At 36.9% G+C, this 20,684-nt stretch overlaps 1 protein-coding gene across 8 annotated transcripts in view; it reads left to right on the top strand.

Annotated features, from left to right (window-relative positions):
* Positions 1 to 20,684, top strand: part of PCDH15 (protocadherin related 15) — a 727,135-nt gene that overhangs the window by 393,807 nt on the left and 312,644 nt on the right. For all 8 annotated transcript variants that reach the window (XM_033841882.2, XM_033841881.2, XM_073793727.1 and 5 more), the window contains 2 exons: positions 2,469 to 2,577; positions 16,208 to 16,320. In XM_033841882.2, the coding sequence (XP_033697773.1) occupies positions 2,469 to 2,577; positions 16,208 to 16,320 (222 nt within the window). The remainder of the gene's footprint in view (positions 1 to 2,468; positions 2,578 to 16,207; positions 16,321 to 20,684) is intronic.

Here is a 20,684-nt window from a genome sequence, read left to right as displayed (position 1 = left end):
TATTGAAAACTTACTAGCAAGGTTGGTATGTTTTGTTGTAGGATACAGACGTTCACCACTCAATCTACTGGAATATTTATGAGACTACTTACTGTAACACCCAAAGGCCATCTCAGTGAAAAACTCTGAGCCCATATCTGTGCATTTTGATCCACTCCCATGGCCACATTATTTTTCCCTCCAGTTGGGTGCAATAACTTTGTGAGCACAAAGATCTGGGAGTTATAAAAAGATACTTATCAAATGTCAGTGTGTGTATTTGGATGTCCCACAGGAACCCAGAGAGAAAGGAAAGGATCCATGGGTCAAGAATACTCTAAATAATCTGGAGCTGAGAAGCCGTTTATTCAACAGTTCTTGAATGTCTGTGTGCCCCATACGTTTCTGGTGCTACAGATATAAATCAGCCTTACCCCTGCTCTCAAGAAAGTTATGGGCACGGAAACTCAGATGTACAGTCAGCAAGAATGTTCAATACATTTTGATATGGATGAGCACAATAGTCTCTGTATAGATGTAGATAAGGGAAAATTATCAACTGTTCCTCAGGTGGTCAGATTATGTGTGCAGGTAGAGGAAATCGCCAAGTATAAATGAAAAGAGAAAGGAATGTATAGGACTATGTTAAAATTAGGAACTTTTCTTCAGTGAGACAATATTAATAGGGTCTAAATGTAAGGCAGAGTGGTATATGTTTAAAACATTAAGGTGACCAAAAAAAAAAAAAAGCCTTATATATCAAGGTCAAATATGCAATTGAAAGGATATTCAAATGCACATTTTGGATACAACAGTCAGTCACAATTTGTGAGGTAAAAAATATACCTTAAAATTCTTCAGATACATATTGGAATACATGGAAATAATAAGAGTATTTTTTGTTAGTTCCTTGAGGTGTTTTTGTTTGTTTGTTTGAATATGTGCATAAAGTTCCAGTGATCAGGCAGAAACTGATGTGATTTTCATGAGCCATGGCTGTATGAGTATTTCACATGTGTGCTCTTTGCTCCCCCATTTTAAGGATGAAAATTATCAAAGCAAAGATGTACTGTATAGCACAGAGAAATATACTCATTTTTGTAATAACCTATAAGAGGAAAGAATCTGAAAAAAAAATAGATCTGTATGTGTGTATAACTGAATCACTTTGCTGTACACCTGAAACTAATACAACATTGTAAATCAACTATACTTCAGTAAAAAAATAAATAAATTTTAAAAATTAAAAAAAAGAAAATTATCAATACTGTTTGGAAGGTTTTGAAAAGAACCAGACATCATATATTTTGTAGTATATAAGCTTCAAAGATATATGTGACTGTTCCACTTGTGTTTCTTCTATGATCACATAAAAAGTTGAAAGTGATCAGCTTGACCCATGCCACCCACCTTAATACTACATTTTTAAAATGTTCACAAAGGAAAAATATTTCAAAATGTATGGCACTTTTTCAAACGATTTGATATTTCTGCCACTTGAAAAAAGCAAAACTAATCAAAGAAAAATAGAAATGGTAGTTTGGCCTCTTAAGAATATATGTTAAGTATATATGTGTCTAAATAAGAGTATTGTGAACATGTTAGATTTGTTTTTCCTTTCTCTGTTAGTTAACATACAGAAAGAGACAGGAATCTGGCTAAATATTTTCAAAAGCTTCTGGGAAATAGTATACTTACAATATAACATGAGATGAGAATAACAGTGTCCACAAATTGACATTGACCAATTGTTATTGACAATTGTGCAGCAAATTTTCTTTCATGTAGTCTAAATCTTATTTTTTTTGTTAAAGGGAGATTATACTAGATTTTAAATATCAAACGTATATTAAGTGGGTTTTTAAAAAGATATTGAAAAAGAGAAGTTTCTAAGTGTAAACAACACATAAAATGCAATGACAGTAATTTAATAATTGATAAGTTCAATTATTTAGGTATTAAATTATATAGTTTGCTAAAATTTCGAATCACTTAATTATCAGTGCTAGAATATATTTATAGTTGATGGTGAAGTTTTTACTATTTTAACGTAACTGTTCTCTTTCTAAATGCTATAAAATTATTCGATTAAAATACAGACCACAAATCCAAGCAATGATGAGTCCAATATTATATATAGAGAAGGGTAGATATTAGAATCAGTTAAAATTAAGAATTATAATAATTGAAGGTAATATGCCAGAGATACAAGTCATTCTGAGCTCAGTTTACCTTTCTAGGGTTGTCTCTGAATATATTTGTTCTTATTTTTTCCACAATAACAGGCAAGGCCACTCTTGGAGATTATTATAATGTCTGTCCTTTCTTCAGATTCAAAATTAACTAGTCTATGGTGTTCAACAACAAATCTTGAAATCTGAGTCTAACTGCTGGCTCAGGTGTTACCTAGCTGTCCAGACTACAATATCTGCGTGTCAATTCTTTCTGAGGTAATGAAGCTGAACTAAACTCTCTGATTTTTTTTCCAGGAAGAATTGAACCCCATCATTGTTACCCCACCGATCGAAGCCATTGATCAGGACCGGAATATTCAGCCGCCATCAGATAGGCCAGGCATCCTCTATTCCATCCTTGTTGGTTTGTATCTGCTAACATTTTGCACGCTCAGTTATAGCTCTAGAATCATGTAGGGAAAAAAAATGTTTCAAATTAAAAAAACTTTAATAACAAAGATTTTCTTTTTAGAAATTATTTTTTAGAAATTTTATTGAAATTATTTTTTATGTAAAACTAAATTTAAAAATAACCATTTAAAAATAACCATTTTTCTTCTTTAGTATTAGTCTCAGTGAAATTTGTAGAACAACAAGTAGGAACACTTTTATTGAGGAAGCAAAACAACTTCAAAAGTAGGATTTAATCCACTTATTGGTAGTTTCCTCTGTATCACCTCATAAAGAATTCTCTAAGAAAAAATTGAAAGTGAATTGAAAAACTTACACTGTTTGCTCTACTAGTACTTTGTCATTGGTTGGATACCATTATATAATTCTAAAAATATGTGACTTAAATTTAAGAGCTATCGGAGCCAAAAGGAAAGAGAAAGATCGTGTTACCCCAAGGAAACATTATACCCTTGGTTAATTTTTCCTTGAACAATTTCACAGAAGCCATTTTAATCCATTCTTGTGCATATCTGCCAGTTGTACCAAAAGCAAAAATGAGAATCTGATCATGTCACTCTTCTTGAATTGCTTTTGCTAAAATATGGATGTTGCTGCTTTGCATGATTTATAGTCTCCAGAGAGACAGATATATGTAAAACACACCATACATCTCTTAATGAAGAAGGTCACTTGTGAAGTATGCTTGAAAACAACTATTCAATGGAATTTAACTTTACCCTTAACCCCTTCCCACCCCATGTACACATATATAACAACACAACCACCTAGAGACGTTAGACAGATTTCAAAATATGATGCTATATCCTACTTAGAAATGCTGTCTGTAAAGAAAACTTAAGTAATTCTGTTTCAAGCCTTTGGTGTCTAGAACTACATACGTATTATAAGTCAGTTGTATAGATTAGACGATTAAACTTTTTAAAAGCGCTTATAAACATAAACAGAAGTCTCTTTTAAGTCTGTAGGGGGTTTGGTATACATAAAAGGAAATAGTTATTGTTTATTTTATTAACTGAGGGCTTGACAATATGTCAATTACTATGCTAGATGCTATAGATACGAAGATGAGGGATAAATGTTCTAGGTTAGGGAGGGGTAGAGTCTATGGATAGAAACATGCCAAAAGATAAATTAAAATACATGGTTTTAAGTACTACAAATAAAGTATGAGCCACATATCATGTGGTCTCATGGGAGTAAAGTACTAAGGATTTCTAAGAAAATTGCTTAGACAGAGTTATTTTAGCAGAAAGAGAGGGGTTTTCAAGTATAAAATGGGATAAAAATTATTTAGATAGTTGATGCAGCCTGTGCAAAGTCCAAAGCATTACATTTAAAGATAGTCTTGGGGAACCATGTTACTCAGAATGGGATAGTATCCACTGATATTCATGTTTCTTTCACTTTAAAAAATTTAATCTCTTTGAATAAATGAGTGCTTACTCTGTTGAGCAAGACAGATTCCTCACTTTGTAGCACTGGTTTTCGGGCAGCAGAAACAGGCAATAAACAATTAATGTGGTAAATAAATGTATTTATTATACAAAATAAATGGTAGTGCTATGAGAAAAATCGAGCTGATGAATGGGATTAGAGGTACAGAAGGGGTGTTGCAGTATTAAATAGGATTGATCAAGATATGTCTCATTGAAAAGGTGAGATTTGAGTAAAATCCTATAGAACTTGAAGGAGTTAACCATGTTGATATCTGGGAAAAGAGTTTCTAGGCAGAGATAGAAGCAGGAGTTTGCCTGGTGAGTTTCAGAAACATCAATGAGGCCAGTAGCACTGGAGAGGAGTCAGTGAGGGGGAAGTAGAAGAAAGAGGGTATGAGAAATAAGGGCGACCAGAAGATATAGTCTTGTATACTATTGAGCTTTGTTGGCTTTTACTCTGAGTGAAACGTGGAACCAATGCAGGAATTAGAACAGAAAAATGACATAATGACGTTAAGTTTCATCAACCTCCAACATTAGGATAATGGATAGTACTACATAATATATATAACCTCTATCATTAACTTTGCTTTCACAGCTAAGTTAAATAAATTGATATATTTTCATAGTATGTACACTTCTAAAAGACAGAGAGGACATTGTAAGTGTTGAGAGCATAGCCTCAGGAATTGTACTATCCATGTTTAAATCCTGACTTCAACCCTTACTATTCATATAATGTTAGGCGAGTTACTTAATCTCTCTGTCTCAGATTGTTCCTCTTTAAAATAGACCTTTGACAAAGGGATTGATCAAAATAGACTTTTCTGTAAAAGTGTTTTGAGAATTTGATCTAATTCATGTAAATATTAGTGCCTGGAAAAAAGCACTCGATAAATGATAGTTGATGTTGTTATTACCATTAGGAAGCAAAATAAAGTATGTTTCCTAAGTCATGCAAAACTGTTTAGAAGCACAAACCGTTTCCCTCTGCCACAAGACAGGGTTCCCATGGCTCTGATTTTACCTATTTTTCCAGAACTCTTAGTTTCCCTTATGTCCATCCAGATAATTCTGAATGTATGTGTCCTTCAGAGCTTGTTTTCCCAGTTGCTAGGTGGCAAGCTCTTCTACTTTCACACATTGTTTATAGTCGGATTACTAGACTTGAGGATGTGGATGCTGATGTGTGTAAAAAGCCAACCCCTTCACTGGTCCTACCATCATTATTATCAATGGGGGAATTACTGCCACTGCTGTTGATTACCCACAGTAGCCTGAGCCAATTCTATGTCATCTTAATAGAGAATATCAACAAAAAGATAGAAATTATGAAAAGGAAACAAATTTTGGAGTTGAAAAGTATAACAACTGAAATAAAAAATTCACTAGCAGGGCTCAATGAAGATTCAAGCAGGAAGAAGAAAGAATCAGCAAACTTGAAGAGAGGTCAATTGAATTACCAAATCTGAGAAGATGAAAGAGAAAAAGAATGAAGAAATGCAATGAAGAAATGAAGAATGAAGAAATGCAAAGAGAGCTTCAGAGACCTAAAAAATACCATTCTGTGGACCAATTTATGCATAATAGAAATATGCAAAAAAAATAATATGCAAATAGAAATTGATTCTCAATAAAATTATAACCCGACTTCTCATCAGGCAACATGAATACTGGAATACATTAGTATGACATGTTCAGAGAACTGAAAGAAAAAGAAAATGTTCATTAATAGTTCTAAATACAGCAAATATAGCCTTCAAAAATAAATGAGAAATTAAGATATTCCCAGATAATCTGAGAATTTATCAGTAACACACCTTTGCTACAAGAAATATTGAAGGGTAGAGACCTAAGGCTGAAATGAAAGCACAATAGAAAGTATCTCAGTTCTACATGAAGAAATAAAGAACACTGGTAAAAATAACTACATAGTTAAGTATAAAAGACATTTTTTATATATATATATATACACACACACACACACACACACACACGTTAGTAATTCTTCTTTCTCTTATTTGATTTAAAGAAAATATCATAAATCAATAATTATACATCTATATTGATGGACAAAGTAGAAACATGTAACTTGTGATAATAACAGCAAAGAGCAAAGGTAAAATGAGTTATACAGGAGTAAAATTTTTATATACTATTGAAGTTAAGTTGCTATTAGTCCAAATTAGATTGCCATAAATTAAGACATCAATCTTAATTCCCAGCATAGCCACTAGGAGAATAGTTTAACAATTTAATTGTTTACATAATTTGAAAATTTATAGTAAAGCACAAAACAAAGGAATTTAAACAGTACACATGAAAAATAAAGCAGTAATGGAACAATAGAGGAACAAAAAGGGCCTAAGATATATAGAAGACAGCAAAATGGCAGAGGTAAATAACATCTTTTTAGTAATCACAATCAATGTAAATGGATTCAATGTTCCAATTAAAAGATTCAGATTGGCACAATACATAAAAAGAGAAAAAGAAAAACATGATCTTACTACATGCTATCTATAAGAAACACATTTTATTTTATTTTTTTATTTTTATTTTTTTTAACATCTTTATTGGGGTATAATTGCTTTACAATGGTGTGTTAGTTTCTGCTTTATAACAAAGTGAATCAGTTATACATATACAATATGTTCCCATATCTGTTCCCTCTTGCATCTCCCTCCCTATCCCACCCCTCCAGGCGGTCACAGCACCAAGCTGATATCCCTATGCCATGCGGCTGCTTCCCACTAGCTATCTACCTTACGTTTGGTAGTGTATATATGTCCATGACTCCCTCTCGCCCTGTCACAGCTCACCCTTTCCCCTCCCCATATCCTCAAGTCCGTTCTCCAGTAGGTCTGTGTCTTTATTCCTGTCTTACCCCTAGGTTCTTCATGACATTTTTTTTTTCTAAAATTCCATATATATGTGTTAGCGTATAGTATTTGTCTTTTTCTTTCTGACTTCACTCTGTATGACAGACTCTAGGTCTATCCACCTCATGACAAATAGCTCAATTTCGTTTCTTTTTATGGCTGAGTAATATTCCATTGTATATATGTGCCACATCTTCTTTATCCATTCATCTGATGATGGGCACTTAGGTGGTTTCCATCTCCGGGCTATTGTAAATAGAGCTGCAATGAACATTTTGGTACATGACTCTTTTTGAATTATGATTTTCTCAGGGTATATGCCCAGTAGTGGGATTGCTGGGTCATATGGTAGTTCTATTTGTAGTTTTTTACGGAACCTCCATACTGTTCTCCATAGTGGCTGAACCAATTCACATTCCCACCAGCAGTGCAAGAGTGTTCCCTTTTCTCCACACCCTCTCCAGCATTTATTGTTTCTAGATTTTTTGATGATGGCCATTCTGACTGGTGTGAGATGATATCTCATTGTAGTTTTGATTTGCATTTCTCTAATGATTCATGATGTTGAGCATTCTTTCATGTGTTTGTTGGCAGTCTGTATATCTTCTTTGGAGAAATGTCTATTTAGGTCTTCTGCCCATTTTTGGATTGGGTTGTTTGTTTCTTTGTTATTGAGCTGCATGAGCTGCTTGTAAATTTTGGAGATTAATCCTTTGTCAGTTGCTTCATTTGCAAATATTTTCTCCCATTCTGAGGGTTGTCTTTTGGTCTTGTTTATGTTTCCTTTGCTGTGCAAAAGCTTTGAAGTTTCATTAGGTCCCATTTGTTTATTTTTGTTTTTATTTCCATTTCTCTAGGAGGTGGGTCAGAAAGGATCTTGCTGTGATTTATGTCATAGAGTGTTCTGCCTATGTTTTCCTCTAAGAGTTTGATAGTTTCTGGCCTTACATTTAGGTCTTTAATCCATTTTGAGCTTATTTTTGTGTATGGTGTTAGGGAGTGATCTAATCTCATACTTTTACATGTAGCTGTCCAATTTTCCCAGCACCACTTATTGAAGAGGCTGTCCTTTCTCCACTGTACATTCCTGCCACCTTTATCAAAGATAAGGTGTCCATATGTGCGTGGGTTTATCTCTGGGCTTTCTATCCTGTTCCATTAATCTATCTTTCTGTTTCTGTGCCAGTACCATACTGTCTCGATTACTGTAGCTTTGTAGTATAGTCCGAAGTCTGGGAGCCTGATTCCTCCAGCTCCATTTTTCGTTCTCAAGATTGCTTTGGCTATTCGGGGTCTTTTGTGTTTCCATACAAATTGCGAAATTTTTTGTTCTAGTTCTGTGAAAAATGCCAGTGGTAGTTTGATAGGGATTGCATTGAATCTATAGATTGCTTTGGGTAGTAGAGTCATTTTCACAATGTTGATTCTTCCAATCCAAGAACATGGTATATCTCTCCATCTATTTGTATCATCTTTAATTTCTTTCATCAGTGTCTTATAATTTTCTGCATACAGGTCTTTTGTCTCCTTAGGTAGGTTTATTCCTAGATAGTTTATTCTTTTTGTTGCAATGGTAAATGGGAGTGTTTTCTTGATTTCACTTTCAGGTTTTTCATCTTTAGTGTATAGGAATGCCAGAGATTTCTGTGCATTAATTTTGTATCCTGCTACTTTACCAAATTCATGGATTAGCTCTAGTAGTTTTCTGGTAGTATCTTTAGGATTCTCTATGTATAGTATCATGTCATCTGCAAACAGTGACAGCTTTACTTCTTCTTTTCCGATTTGGATTCCTTTTATTTCCTTTTCTGCTCTGATTGCTGTGGCTAAAACTTCCAAAACTATATTGAATAAGAGTGGTGAGAGTGAGCAACCTTGTCTTGTTTCTGATCTTACTGGAAATGCTTTCAGTTTTTCACCATTGAGGATGATGTTGGCTGCGCGTTTGTCATATATGGCCTTTATTATGTTGAGGAAAGTTCCCTCTATGCCTACTTTCTGCAGAGCTTTTATCATAGATGGGTGTTGAATTTTGTCGAAAGCTTTCTCTGTATCTATTGAGATGATCATATGGTTTTTCTCCTTCAATTTGTTAATATGGCGTATCATGTTGATTAATTTGCGTATATTGAAGAATCCTTGCATTCCTGGAATAAATCCCACTTGATCATGGTGTATGATCCGTTTAATGTGCTGTTGGATTCTGTTTGCTAGTATTTTGTTGAGGATTTTTGCATCTATGTTCATCAGTGATATTGGCCTGTAGTTTTCTTTCTTTGTGACATCCTTGTCTGGTTTTGGTATCAGGGTGATGGTGGCCTCATAGAATGAGTTTGGGAGTGGTCCTCCCTCTGCTATATTTTGGAAGGGTTTGAGAAGGATAGGTGTTAGCTCTTCTCTAAATGTTTGATAGAATTCGCCTGTGAAGCCATCTGGTCCTGGGCTTTTGCTTGTTGCAAGATTTTTAATCACAGTTTCAATTTCAGTGCTTGTGATTGGTCTCTTCATATTTTCTATTTCTTCCTGATTCAGTCTTGGCAGGTTGTGCATTTCTAAGAATTTGACCATTTCTTCCAGGTTGTTCATTTTATTGGCATAGAATTGCTTGTAGTAATCTCTCATGATCTTTTGTATTTCTGCAGTGTCGGTTATTACTTCTCCTTTTTCATTTCTAATTCTATTGATTTGAGTCTTCTCCCTTTTTTTCCTGATGAGTCTGGCTAATGGTTTATCAATTTTGTTTATCTTCTCAAAGAACCAGCTTTTAGTTTTATTGATCTTTGCTATAGTTTCCTTCATTTCTTTTTCATTTATTTCTGATCTGATTTTTATGATTTCTTTCCTTCTGCTAACTTTGGGGTTTTTTTGTTCTTCTTTCTCTAATTGCTTGAGGTGCAAGTTTAGGTTGTTTATTCGAGATGTTTCCTGTTTCTTAAGGTAGGATTGTATTGCTATAAACTTCCATCTTAGAACTGCTTTTGCTGCATCACATAGATTTTGGGTCGTCATGTCTCCATTGTCATTTGTTTCTAGGTATTTTTAAATTTCCTCTTTGATTTCTTCAGTGATCAGTTCGTTATTAAGTAGTGTATTGTTTAGCCTCCATGTGTTTGTATTTTTACAGATCTTTTCCTGTAATTGATATCTAGTCTCATAGCATTGTGGTTGGAAAAGATACTTGATACAATTTCAATTTTCTTAAATTTACCAAGGCTTGATTTGTGACCCAAGATATGATCTATCCTGGAGAATGTTCCATGAGCACTTGAGAAAAATGTGTATTCTGTTGTTTTTGGATGGAATGTCCTATAAATATCAATTAAGTCCATCTTGTTTAATGTATCATTTAAAGCTTGTGTTTCCTTATTTATTTTCATTTTGGATGATCTGTCCATGGGTGAAAGTGGGGTGTTAAAGTCCCCTACTGTGAATGTGTGACTGTCAATTTCCCCTTTTATGGCTGTTAGTATTTGCCTTATATATTGAGGTGCTACTATGTTGGGTGCATAAATATTTATAATTGTTACATCTTCTTCTTGGATCGATCCCTTGATCATTATGTAGTGTCCTTCTTTGTCTCTTCTAATATTCTTTATTTTAAAATGTATTTTGTCTGATATGAGAATTGCTACTCCAGGTTTCTTTTTGTTTCAATTTGCATGGAATATCTTTTTCCATCGCCTTAGTTTCAGTCTGTATGTGTCTCTAGGTCTGAAGTGGGTCTCTTGTAGACAGCATATATATGGGTCTTGTTTTTGTATCCATTCAGCTAATGTATCTTTTGGTGGGAGCATTTAGTCCATTTGCATTTAAGGTAATTATCAATATGTATGTTCCTATTCCCATTTTCTAAATTGTTTTGGGTTCGTTATTGTAGGTCTTTTCCTTCTCTTGTGTTTCTTGCCTAGAGAAGTTCCTTTAGCATTTGTTGTAGAGCTGGTTTGGTGGTGTGAACTCTCTCAGCTTTTGCTTGTCTGTAAAGGTTTTAATTTCTCCATCAAATCTGAATGAAATCCTTGCTGGGTAGAGTAATCTTGGTTGCAGGTTTTCCTCCTTCATCACTTTAAATATGTCCTGCCACTCCCTTCTGGCTTACAGAGTTTCTGCTGATAGATCAGCTGTTAACCGTATGGGGATTCCCTTGTGTGTTATTTGTTGTTTTTCCCTTGCTGCTTTTAATATGTTTTCTTTGTATTTAATTTTCGACAGTTTGATTAATATGTGTCTTGGCGTATTTCTCCTTGGATTTATGCTGTGTGGGACTCTCTGTGCTTCCTGGACTTGATTATCTATTTCCTTTCCCATATTAGGGAAGTTTTCAACTATAATCTCTTCAAATATTTTTCAGTTCCTTTCTTTTTCTCTTCTCCTTCTGGAACCCCTATAATTCAAATATTGGTGCATTTAATGTTGTCCCAGAGGTCTCTGAGACTGTCCTCAGTTCTTTTCATTCTTTTTTCTTTATTCTGCTCTGCAGTAGTTATTTCCACTATTTTATCTTCCAGGTCACTTATCCGTTCTTCTGCCTCAGTTATTCTGCTATTGATCCCATCTAGAGTATTTTCATTTCATTTATTGTGTTGTTCATCATTGTTTGTTTCATGTTTAGTTCTTCTAGGTCCTTGTTAAATGTTTCTTGCATTTTGTCTATTCTATTTCCAAGATTTGGGATCATCTTTACTATCATTATTCTGAATTCTTTTTCAGGTAGACTGCCTATTTCCTCTTCATTTGTTAGGTCTGGTGGGTTTTTATCTTGCTCCTTCATCTGTTGTGTGTTTTTCTGTCTTCTCATTTTGCTTATCTTACTGTGTTTGGGGTCTCCTTTTTGCAGGCTGCAGGTTCGTAGTTCCCGTTGTTTTTGGTGTCTGTCCCCAGTGGCTAAGGTTGGTTTAGTGGGTTTGTAGGCTTCCTGGTGGAGGGGCCTAGTGCCTGTGTTCTGGTGGATGAGGCTGGATCTTGTCTTTCTGGTGGGCAGGTCCACGTCTGGTGGTGTGTTTTGGGGTGTCTGTGGACTTATTATGATTTTAGGCAGCCTCTCTGCTAATGGGTGAGGTTGTGTTCCTGTCTTGCTAGTTGTTTGGCATAGGATGTCCAGCACTGTAGCTTGCTGGTCGTTCAGTGAAGCTGGGTGCTGGTGTTGAGATGGAGATCTTTGGGAGATTTTTGCCTTTCGATATTATGTGGAGCTGGGAGGTCTCTTGTTGACCAGTGTCCTGAAGGTGGCTCTCCCACCTCAGAGGCACAGCACTGACTCTTGGCTGGAACACCAAGAGCCTTTCATCCACACGGCTCAGAATAAAAGGGAGAAAAAGTAGAAAGAAAGAATTAGTAGAAGTAGAAAGAAAGAAAGGAGCAAGGGAGGGAGGAAGGAGGGAGGGAAGGAAGGAAAAAAGTAGATAAAGTAAGATAACATATAATAAAGTTATTAAACTAAAAATATAATTATTAAGAGAAAAAAACGGACAGATAGAACCCTAGGACAAATGTTGGAAGCAAAGCTATACAGACAAAATCTCACACAGAAGCATACACATACACACAAAAAGAGGAAAAGGGGAAATAATCATAGATCTTGCTCCTAAAGTCCACTTCCTTAATTTGGGATGATTCGTTGTCTATTCAGGTATTCCACAGATGCAGGGTATATCAAGTTGATTGTGGAGCTTTAATCTGCTGCTTCTGAGGCTGCTGGGAGAGATTTCCCTTTCTCTTCTTTGCCCTCACAGCTCCCAGGGGCTCAGCTTTGGATTTGGCCCCGCCTCTGCGTGTAGGTCGCCATAAGGCGTCTGTTCTTTGCTCAGACAGGACGCTCAGACAGGACGGGGTTAAAGAAGCCGCTGATTCGGTGGCTCTGGCTCACTCAGGCCGAGGGGGAGGGAGGGGCACGGACTGCGGGGCGGGCCTGCGGCGGCAGAGCCCTGCGTGACGTTGCACCAGCCTGAGGCGCGCCGTGCGTTCTCTTGGAGGAGTTGACCCTGGCTCCCGGGACCCTGGCAGTGGCGGGCCGCACAGGCTCCCCGGAAGCGGGGTGTGGATAGTGACCTGTGCTCGCACACAGGCTTCTTGGTGGCGGCAGCAGCAGCCTTAGCGTCTCATGCCCGTTTCTGGGGTCCGCGCTTTTAGCCGCGGCTCGCACCGGTCTCTGGAGCTCCTTTAAGCAGCGCTCTTAATCCCCTCTCCTCGTGCACCAGGAAACAAAGAGTTAAGAAAAAGTCTCTTGCCTCTTCGGCAGGCCCAGACTTTTCCCCGGACTCCCTTCCGGCTAGCCGTGGCGCACTAACCCCCTGCAGGCTGTGTTCACGCCGCCAACCCCAGTCCTCTCCCTGCGCTCTGACCGAAGCCTGAGCCTCTGCTCACAGCCCCGCCCGCTGTGGCAGGTGAGCAGACAAGCCTCTCGGGCTGGTGAGTGCCGGTCGGCACCGATCCTTTGTGCGGGAATCTCTCCGCTTTGCCTTCGCACCCCTGTTGCTGTGCTCTCCTCTGTGGCTCCGAAGCTTTTCCCCTCCGCCACCCGCAGTCTCCGCCCGCGAAGGGGCTTCCTAGTGTATGGAAAACTCCTTCACAGCTGCCTCCTACTGGTGCAGGTCCCGTCCCTATCCTTTTGTCTCTGTTTATTCTTTTTTCTTTTTCCCTACCCAGGTACGTGGTGGGTTTCTTGCCTTTTAGGAGGTCTGAGGTCTTCTGCCAGCGGTCAGTAGGTGTTCTGTAGGAGTTGTTTCACGTGTAGATGTATTTCTGATGTATCTGTGGGGAGGAAGGTGATCTCCGCGTCTTTCTCTTCCGCCAGCTTAACCTGTTCCAAGAGGTTTGATATTTTTTCCTCAATCCTACTTTGGGGATCACCACAGTAAACAATAAGTAAAAATTGTATCTAGCTAACTGGGAGAGGAAAGTGGCATTTATTTCAAGTAACGTTCATTTCAGTGATTATAAGTAAATGGGATGTTAGAAGATTTAGGAGGCTATCACAGTGGTAGAAGAATGAAATGACAAGACTCTGAATGAGCAAACACTGTGTAAGTGAAAACCATGGGGAGAATGACAGACAAGGAAGAATCATTTGGAAAATATATGCAGAGTTGTATTAGAGGAATAAGGAGATTTGAACCAGTATAGTGAGAAAAATGGTGGGATCATTAGCAAAAATTCAGTTCATGGATTTTGGCATCCACCTTGGACCATTGCTAACTGAGCAAGAGAGAAATAGAATCTCAGTGTGGTTTTGAGTTTTTCTTCTTATGTATAAAGGTGAATATCTTTGTGTGCAGTCAAGAGTCATCTGCCTTTCTCTTTCTGTGAACCATCTGTTCATTCTCTATCCCAAAATTTTTTAATAAATATATTGCTGATCTTTTACTTTCCTAATTTGAAAATGTACATATGTTAGGGATATGAGCCTTTGTCTCTGACGTAAATACAAATATTTCCCTAGTTTGTCACCTGCAGTTTTACTTTGTTTATTGTGTTTTGCCATGCAATTTGTAATGCCATTAAATTTATCACTCTTTTTCCTTATTATTTCTTTATTTTGAGCCATAGGTAGGAAAGTTATGCCCACTCTCACATTAGAATAGAATTCATCCATGTTTTCATCTATTACTAGCTGTTGTTTTATTGCTTATTGTGCATGAATATCTTATCCATTTGGGGTTTACTCTAGTATATTGTATGAAGAATAGACACAGTTTTATCATTTTCTGTCTCTCCTATTAGGTTAATGCTCCTATTCAAAAATCCATTTTCCGTTATTATTTTGAGATGACTCCTTTATCATAAGCTCAATTTTCAAATGCAATTTTGACTATTTATGGATTTTTTTTTTTTTTTTTTTTTTTTTGCGGTACGCGCGCCTCTCACTGTTGTGGCCTCTCCTGTTGCGGAGCACAGGCTCCGGTCGCACAGGCTCAGCGGCCATGGCTCACGGGCCTAACCGCTCCCCGGCATGTCTGATCTTCCCGGACCGGGGCACGAACCCGTGTCCTCTGCATCGGCAGGCGGACTCTCAACCACTGTGCCACCAGGGAAGCCCTAATTTCTGGATTTTAAAGTCTATTTTACTGGCATACATTTTCTCCCCTCACATAATGCCCAGGAAAATTTTCTTTCTTGTCTCATAGTTGAAGCAAAACAGTATAGCAATTAACGCATTTTTGGATATTTTTGGCATCTGTCAACCTAGATTTGAATGCAAGTTCTGTCTGACATTGTCTCTTTGACTTTGGACAAATTACTTAATATTGCAAATCTCCTAAGTTCTCCTGTGTAAAATGGGAATGATTTACAGAGTTATCAATGATTACTTATATAAAGCAGTTAGTACAGTGTAGGATTCAATAATTGGCAGCCGTATTATTTTATTCTTATCATTATTGTTATGCTAAATGCATATATTCCACAGTTATATGATTTGACTTCCACTTTATTTTCACTTTGGGAAAAAAGAATGTTGTAGTATACAAAGGAAAATGATACAATTCAAGGAAATTTCAACTTACTAAAATGGCTGCATTTAAGAAATATCCTCTGTCGGGCTTCCCTGGTGGCGCAGTGGTTGAGAGTCCGCCTGCCAATGCAGGGGACGCGGGTTCGTGCCCCGGTCCGGGAAGATCCCACATGCCACGGAGCAGCTGGGCCCATGAGCCATGGCCGCTGAGCCTGCGCGTCCGGAGCCTGTGCTCCGCAACGGGAGAGGCCACAACAGTGAGAGGCCTGCGTACCGCAAAAAAAAGAAATATCCTCTGTAGACACTGAGTAATTCAAAATATTTTATCTATTTCATATGATTGAGTTATTCAGCTGAATACTTATCTTAAGAAAAAATACTTGCCCAGCTAGAACAGAATATTCTTATTTTAATTTCCAAGCAATTTGGTACAAATTACTAGTCATTGTCACAAGATATGGTGAAAGGCGATGCAGATTATAATTAAGATTTATGTACCACTAAAATACAATTTTATAATTCAAAATTTGTTCTCAATACACTTTATATCTCTTTTATGTGATGAAGTTTCAAATTAATTACTTAATAAAAGATATTTGGAAAATCATCCAAACAGGTATTTTCACCCTCTTACTCATAAACTAATGAATGATATACCACATTTGCATCTGCTTTCCCTAGACTGTATAATTTTGAAACTTAATTTACTAATAAAATTATGATTTTGTTCCTCAGTTAATGAAGGGAAATAGATATAGCAAATACACATATTACTTATTGTTCTCAATTAAGTGCTGAAATATCAATGTCTTTCAGGGACTCCTGAGGATTACCCACGATTTTTTCATATGCATCCAAGGACTGCAGAACTTAGTCTCCTGGAGCCAGTAAATAGAGACTTTCACCAGAAGTTTGATTTGGTTATTAAGGTAAATTTAACTAATTGCTTAACGTTCTTGGGTTTATAAATATAGCTAACGTTCTAATGTTCTTGTGTTTATCAGCGAATCCTCTAGAGGCTACTGTAGGGACTTTTAAGCTATAAAAATTAAAATTAATTTGAACTGCAATTAGCCAATTTTTCTTTAAAAAGGTGAAGTGCAACAGTTCTAACACATTATCTGTGTTGCTTTTCTTTAACATAACTTTTTATATTACAGTGCTATTCAAATACTGATATTTTTATATGTAATAAATGCCTTGGTCAAATGTATGTAATTCTACATACTATAATTTATTATATCTTCTAACATTTAGTTTAGGTTTTGTTTCCTATTTGTTTGTTTGTTTTTTACCAAGTGGATTTAATTTTTGACCACAAAAGCTTAACCAATGAATGTATTTAAAAAGTGCCTGGGGCTTCCCTGGTGGCGCAGTGGTTGGGAGTCCGCCTGCCGATGCAGGGGACACGGGTTTGTGCTCCGGTCCGGGAGGATCCCACATGCCATGGAGCAGCTGGGCCTGTGAGCCATGGCCGCTGAGCCTGTGCGTCCGGAGCCTGTGCTCCACAACGGGAGAGGCCACAGCAGTGAGAGGCCCGCGTACCGCAAAAAAAAAAAAAAAGTGCCTGGATTTATATATATTTTTATTTTAATAATGTGTTATGTTTTTAAATGTTATTGCTTTTTCAAAACTAAAACGAAAAGATCTTGCTTGTCCAGAAATTATTTTAGTATATGTTTCATTATTTATTTTGAAAAATGATCTTCAACCACAAAATTTTTCAAAGCTAAGGGAATCCATTTGGCATTACAATTTTGATTTAATAATATATAATATATTGTAATAAAGTCATTACAAAGGTATTGTGGAAACCCAGATGATCTATCCGTTAATTCTTAGAGACTTTACTGAGAAGGTAAGATTTGAGCTGAGCAGTGAAAGGAGAGTATGAATTTACCAAATAGAGATCGGGGCTAGGAGAAAAGCATTTTAAGTAGAAGAACAGAAATAAGCAAGGACACACAGTATGTCTAGTGTGTATTGTCTGACTTTTTCATATCTAAACATGCAAAAAATAGATATAGATATGCAGCCCTATGGCATTTTTTTTTTTTAATTTAGAAGTGTTAAAAGAAAAGGAAGTAAGGTAAAGAAGCTTACTGAGCATGTACATTGTACAGGGTGTTTTATGTATATTTTATAGCCACAACCTTAGTACTTAGTACTATGCTTCTGGGTACAAATGTCAAAACTAAAGTTCAGATAGGGCAAGTGATTGAATCAGTTACATCACTAATAAGCAGCAGAATTGAAATTCAAATTTAAGTTTATCTAAGCTAAAGCCATACTTATTTCACTTCACCAAGATGCATTTCCTTAGAAATGGTTTAATTATCTGTCAGTGCAACTGCAAACAATAATACATCGATACATTTAATTTTAGCTCAAATTAGGACATATTTTGTTAGCACCGATTATGTTATACACAGTAGATTCTGTATTTATTGATTGTTTCTTTGTCCTTGAAGAATGGGTAGTCTAGAAGGGGAAAGAATCACGTAAGCTGATAAACCAAATACAACACATCAACTGCTAACAGGAAGGCAATGTAAAAGCTCTAACGAAGCACAGATTAAAGACATTTAAATTAATCTGGGACTCAGGGAAAATTTTCTGGGGATTATCCCAAGCTCAGTGTTGTATTGGATGGCTTTGGCTAATGAATGAAAGCAGGAAATACGTTTGACCATAAGGAAGAACAGAAGCAAAAGCTTGGAGGCATGATGTACCAGGCTACGAGCAGTTAACAGGGAAATGAGGTATAGAGCCAGACCCTGGAGAGAGCCTTATGTTCGACTGCAATTTCCTTGGATTTCATTCAGTAGGGGTTTGGGAGTCATTCAACAGAGAAAGGCTCTTTTTACCATTTATGTAAAATAGTCACGCATGAGATTCATCTTGCATGGTTTTATTTTAATTATCATTGGACTATATAAAACTCCAAAATGTGTTTCCATCGTCTCCTGTGGATCTACCTGGAGCCCTGTGGTGCTACACTCTGTGGGAGTTAAGAAACTTGACAAAGCACTGTTTCCAAACTGCCCCACTTGAAATCTGAAATCAGTTATTTTTCTTTATTATCAAAGTCAGTTGTCCTGGTGTACCCAGGTATAGTGAAACTCAGTCTATCAGTTATAGAAACAAAAATCAATTGGGACAAGCCACAGATAATTTTTTTTGTTTTAATAACACTTTATATTATTAATGGAAGTTTTTACTGACATTATTAGATTCAAATTATTGTGTTTTGTGTGCAGTCAAGGGGATAATAAGCAAAGGTATCAATCTGTAAGAATAATAATGTGCCACTTGCTTGAATATTAGCTGAGTATTGTGTCTTTGTATAAGGATCCATTGAAGTGCTACAATCTGGTAGTTCTTCTCTGCAGTAAGTCTTTCAAATTCTTCCCTTTTTCTTATTTTAATAATGCTTCATTTTTCATTGGCCATAATTTTTTTTATTGGACTTGATCCCAATTTCTGTTTTGGAAGCTAAGGAAAAATAAAATACAATGAAGTATCCTCTTTTAGACTTTGAAGAAGAATTCTGCTTTAAAAAGCTGTATGCACATTTAACAGCTGGTGTCACAAATTAGAAATTTATCATCTTCATTTTATCTATTTCTGCCAGTTATTTACTAAGTATACTGACAAATAAAAATGTGAAGGTGAAACTAGGAAGGCAAAATGGAGTAGTTCACCAACTTTAGAATATTAAAGGATTAAAACACATCTAATTAAAAGAGAAAAGGGTGTTCCATTTCAAAACACTATTCCAAATTTTACATAATTGCAATCATTTAAGCACACTTTAAAATGAAACACACATTTTGAATAAGAATCATAGCCAGTCCTGGGTTTGCCCAGGACAGTTCATGTTTATGCCTATTGTCCTTGTGTAATTATTTATAACACATCTTTCACCCTCAAAAATGTCCCAGTTTGGATGAAAGTTTATGCAATCACCATAGTTATACAGCAAAAAATAATTATGCAATAGAAATATGAAAGCACATTTTAGATTCTAGATGATGATGAATTAGTTCATGCATGGAGTGTCTCTAACAAAGTCCAGAACATTCATCTTCATTATTAGAAGTGCAGTATTTTTTAAAAAATATTAATAATTTATATATTTATACTCTGGGCATCTAATACAAGCATTAAATGGATAAATTATCAATAATTCACTGTCTTTCAGTTGCTCAAACATAATTTTTTTGTCTAAATCTCACTTTTTAAAAAATGTATTTCTTTTATTTATTTATTTTTGGCTGCATAGGGTCTGCATTGCTGCGTGCAGGCTACTCTTTGTTGCAGTGCACGTGCTTCTCATCGTGGTGGCTTCTTTTGTTGAGGAGCATGGGCTCTAGGCACACGGGCTTCCGTAGTTGTGGCTTGAGGGCTCAGCAGTTGTGGCTTGCAGGCTTTAGAGCACAGACTCAGTAGTTGTGGCGCACGGGGTTAGTTGCTCCGCGGCATGTGGGATCTTCCTGGACCGGGGCTCGAACCTGTGGCCCCTGCATTGGCAGGCAGATTCTTAACCACTGTACCACCAGGGAAGTACCTGTCTAAATCTCTTTAATTAACAACTAATAACAAGGGTCACAATGATACCACAAATATCACTGTATCATGGTCCCTCTGATTTTCATGTTGTTGTTCATTGACCTACTTATACTGGCTAGCAGGCTGACCTTTAACATCTTTTATTTCCACATAATGGGCATAATTAACCCTAAGCTCTCATCAGTCACCCTGCATACTTTTCTCTGCCAGACATACTCAACCACTTGCACTGCCTTAAACTCACCATGCTCTTTCTAGCCTCCAGGAATTTGCTGTTCTTCCTGAATCATTCCTCGTTTTTTTTTTTTTTAATCAACAGTCTAATTCACACTGATATTTCATTGATGCTTTGCATGCTAAGACAGACAGTTCCTCTGGAAAGGCATGACCACTGATCGGAAGCCCTTCCTTGCATCCTACTAGTCCCTATGGTGGCTTTGATCATTCTATATAGAATTTGCCTGTTTATTTTCCCCTGACCTTTATAGGAGGGAGGGCAGATTGTAATATATTTCTTAAACATTGTGGCCCAAGCCCATAAGCCTATCCATGTACAATGTGTAAAAGTGCTCAAGGGCTTCCCTGGCGGCACAGTGGTTGAGAGTCCGCCTGCCGATGCAGGGGATGCGGGTTCGTGCCCCGGTCCGGGAAGATCCCACATGCCGCGGAGCGGCTGGGCCCGTGAGCCATGGCCGCTGAGCCTGCGCGTCCGGAGCCTGTG

This window comes from Tursiops truncatus, chromosome 16, assembly GCF_011762595.2.
Source record: "Tursiops truncatus isolate mTurTru1 chromosome 16, mTurTru1.mat.Y, whole genome shotgun sequence".
NCBI classification, from domain to species: Eukaryota; Metazoa; Chordata; class Mammalia; order Artiodactyla; family Delphinidae; genus Tursiops; species Tursiops truncatus.
This window is presented reverse-complemented; position numbering and strand designations above follow the sequence as displayed.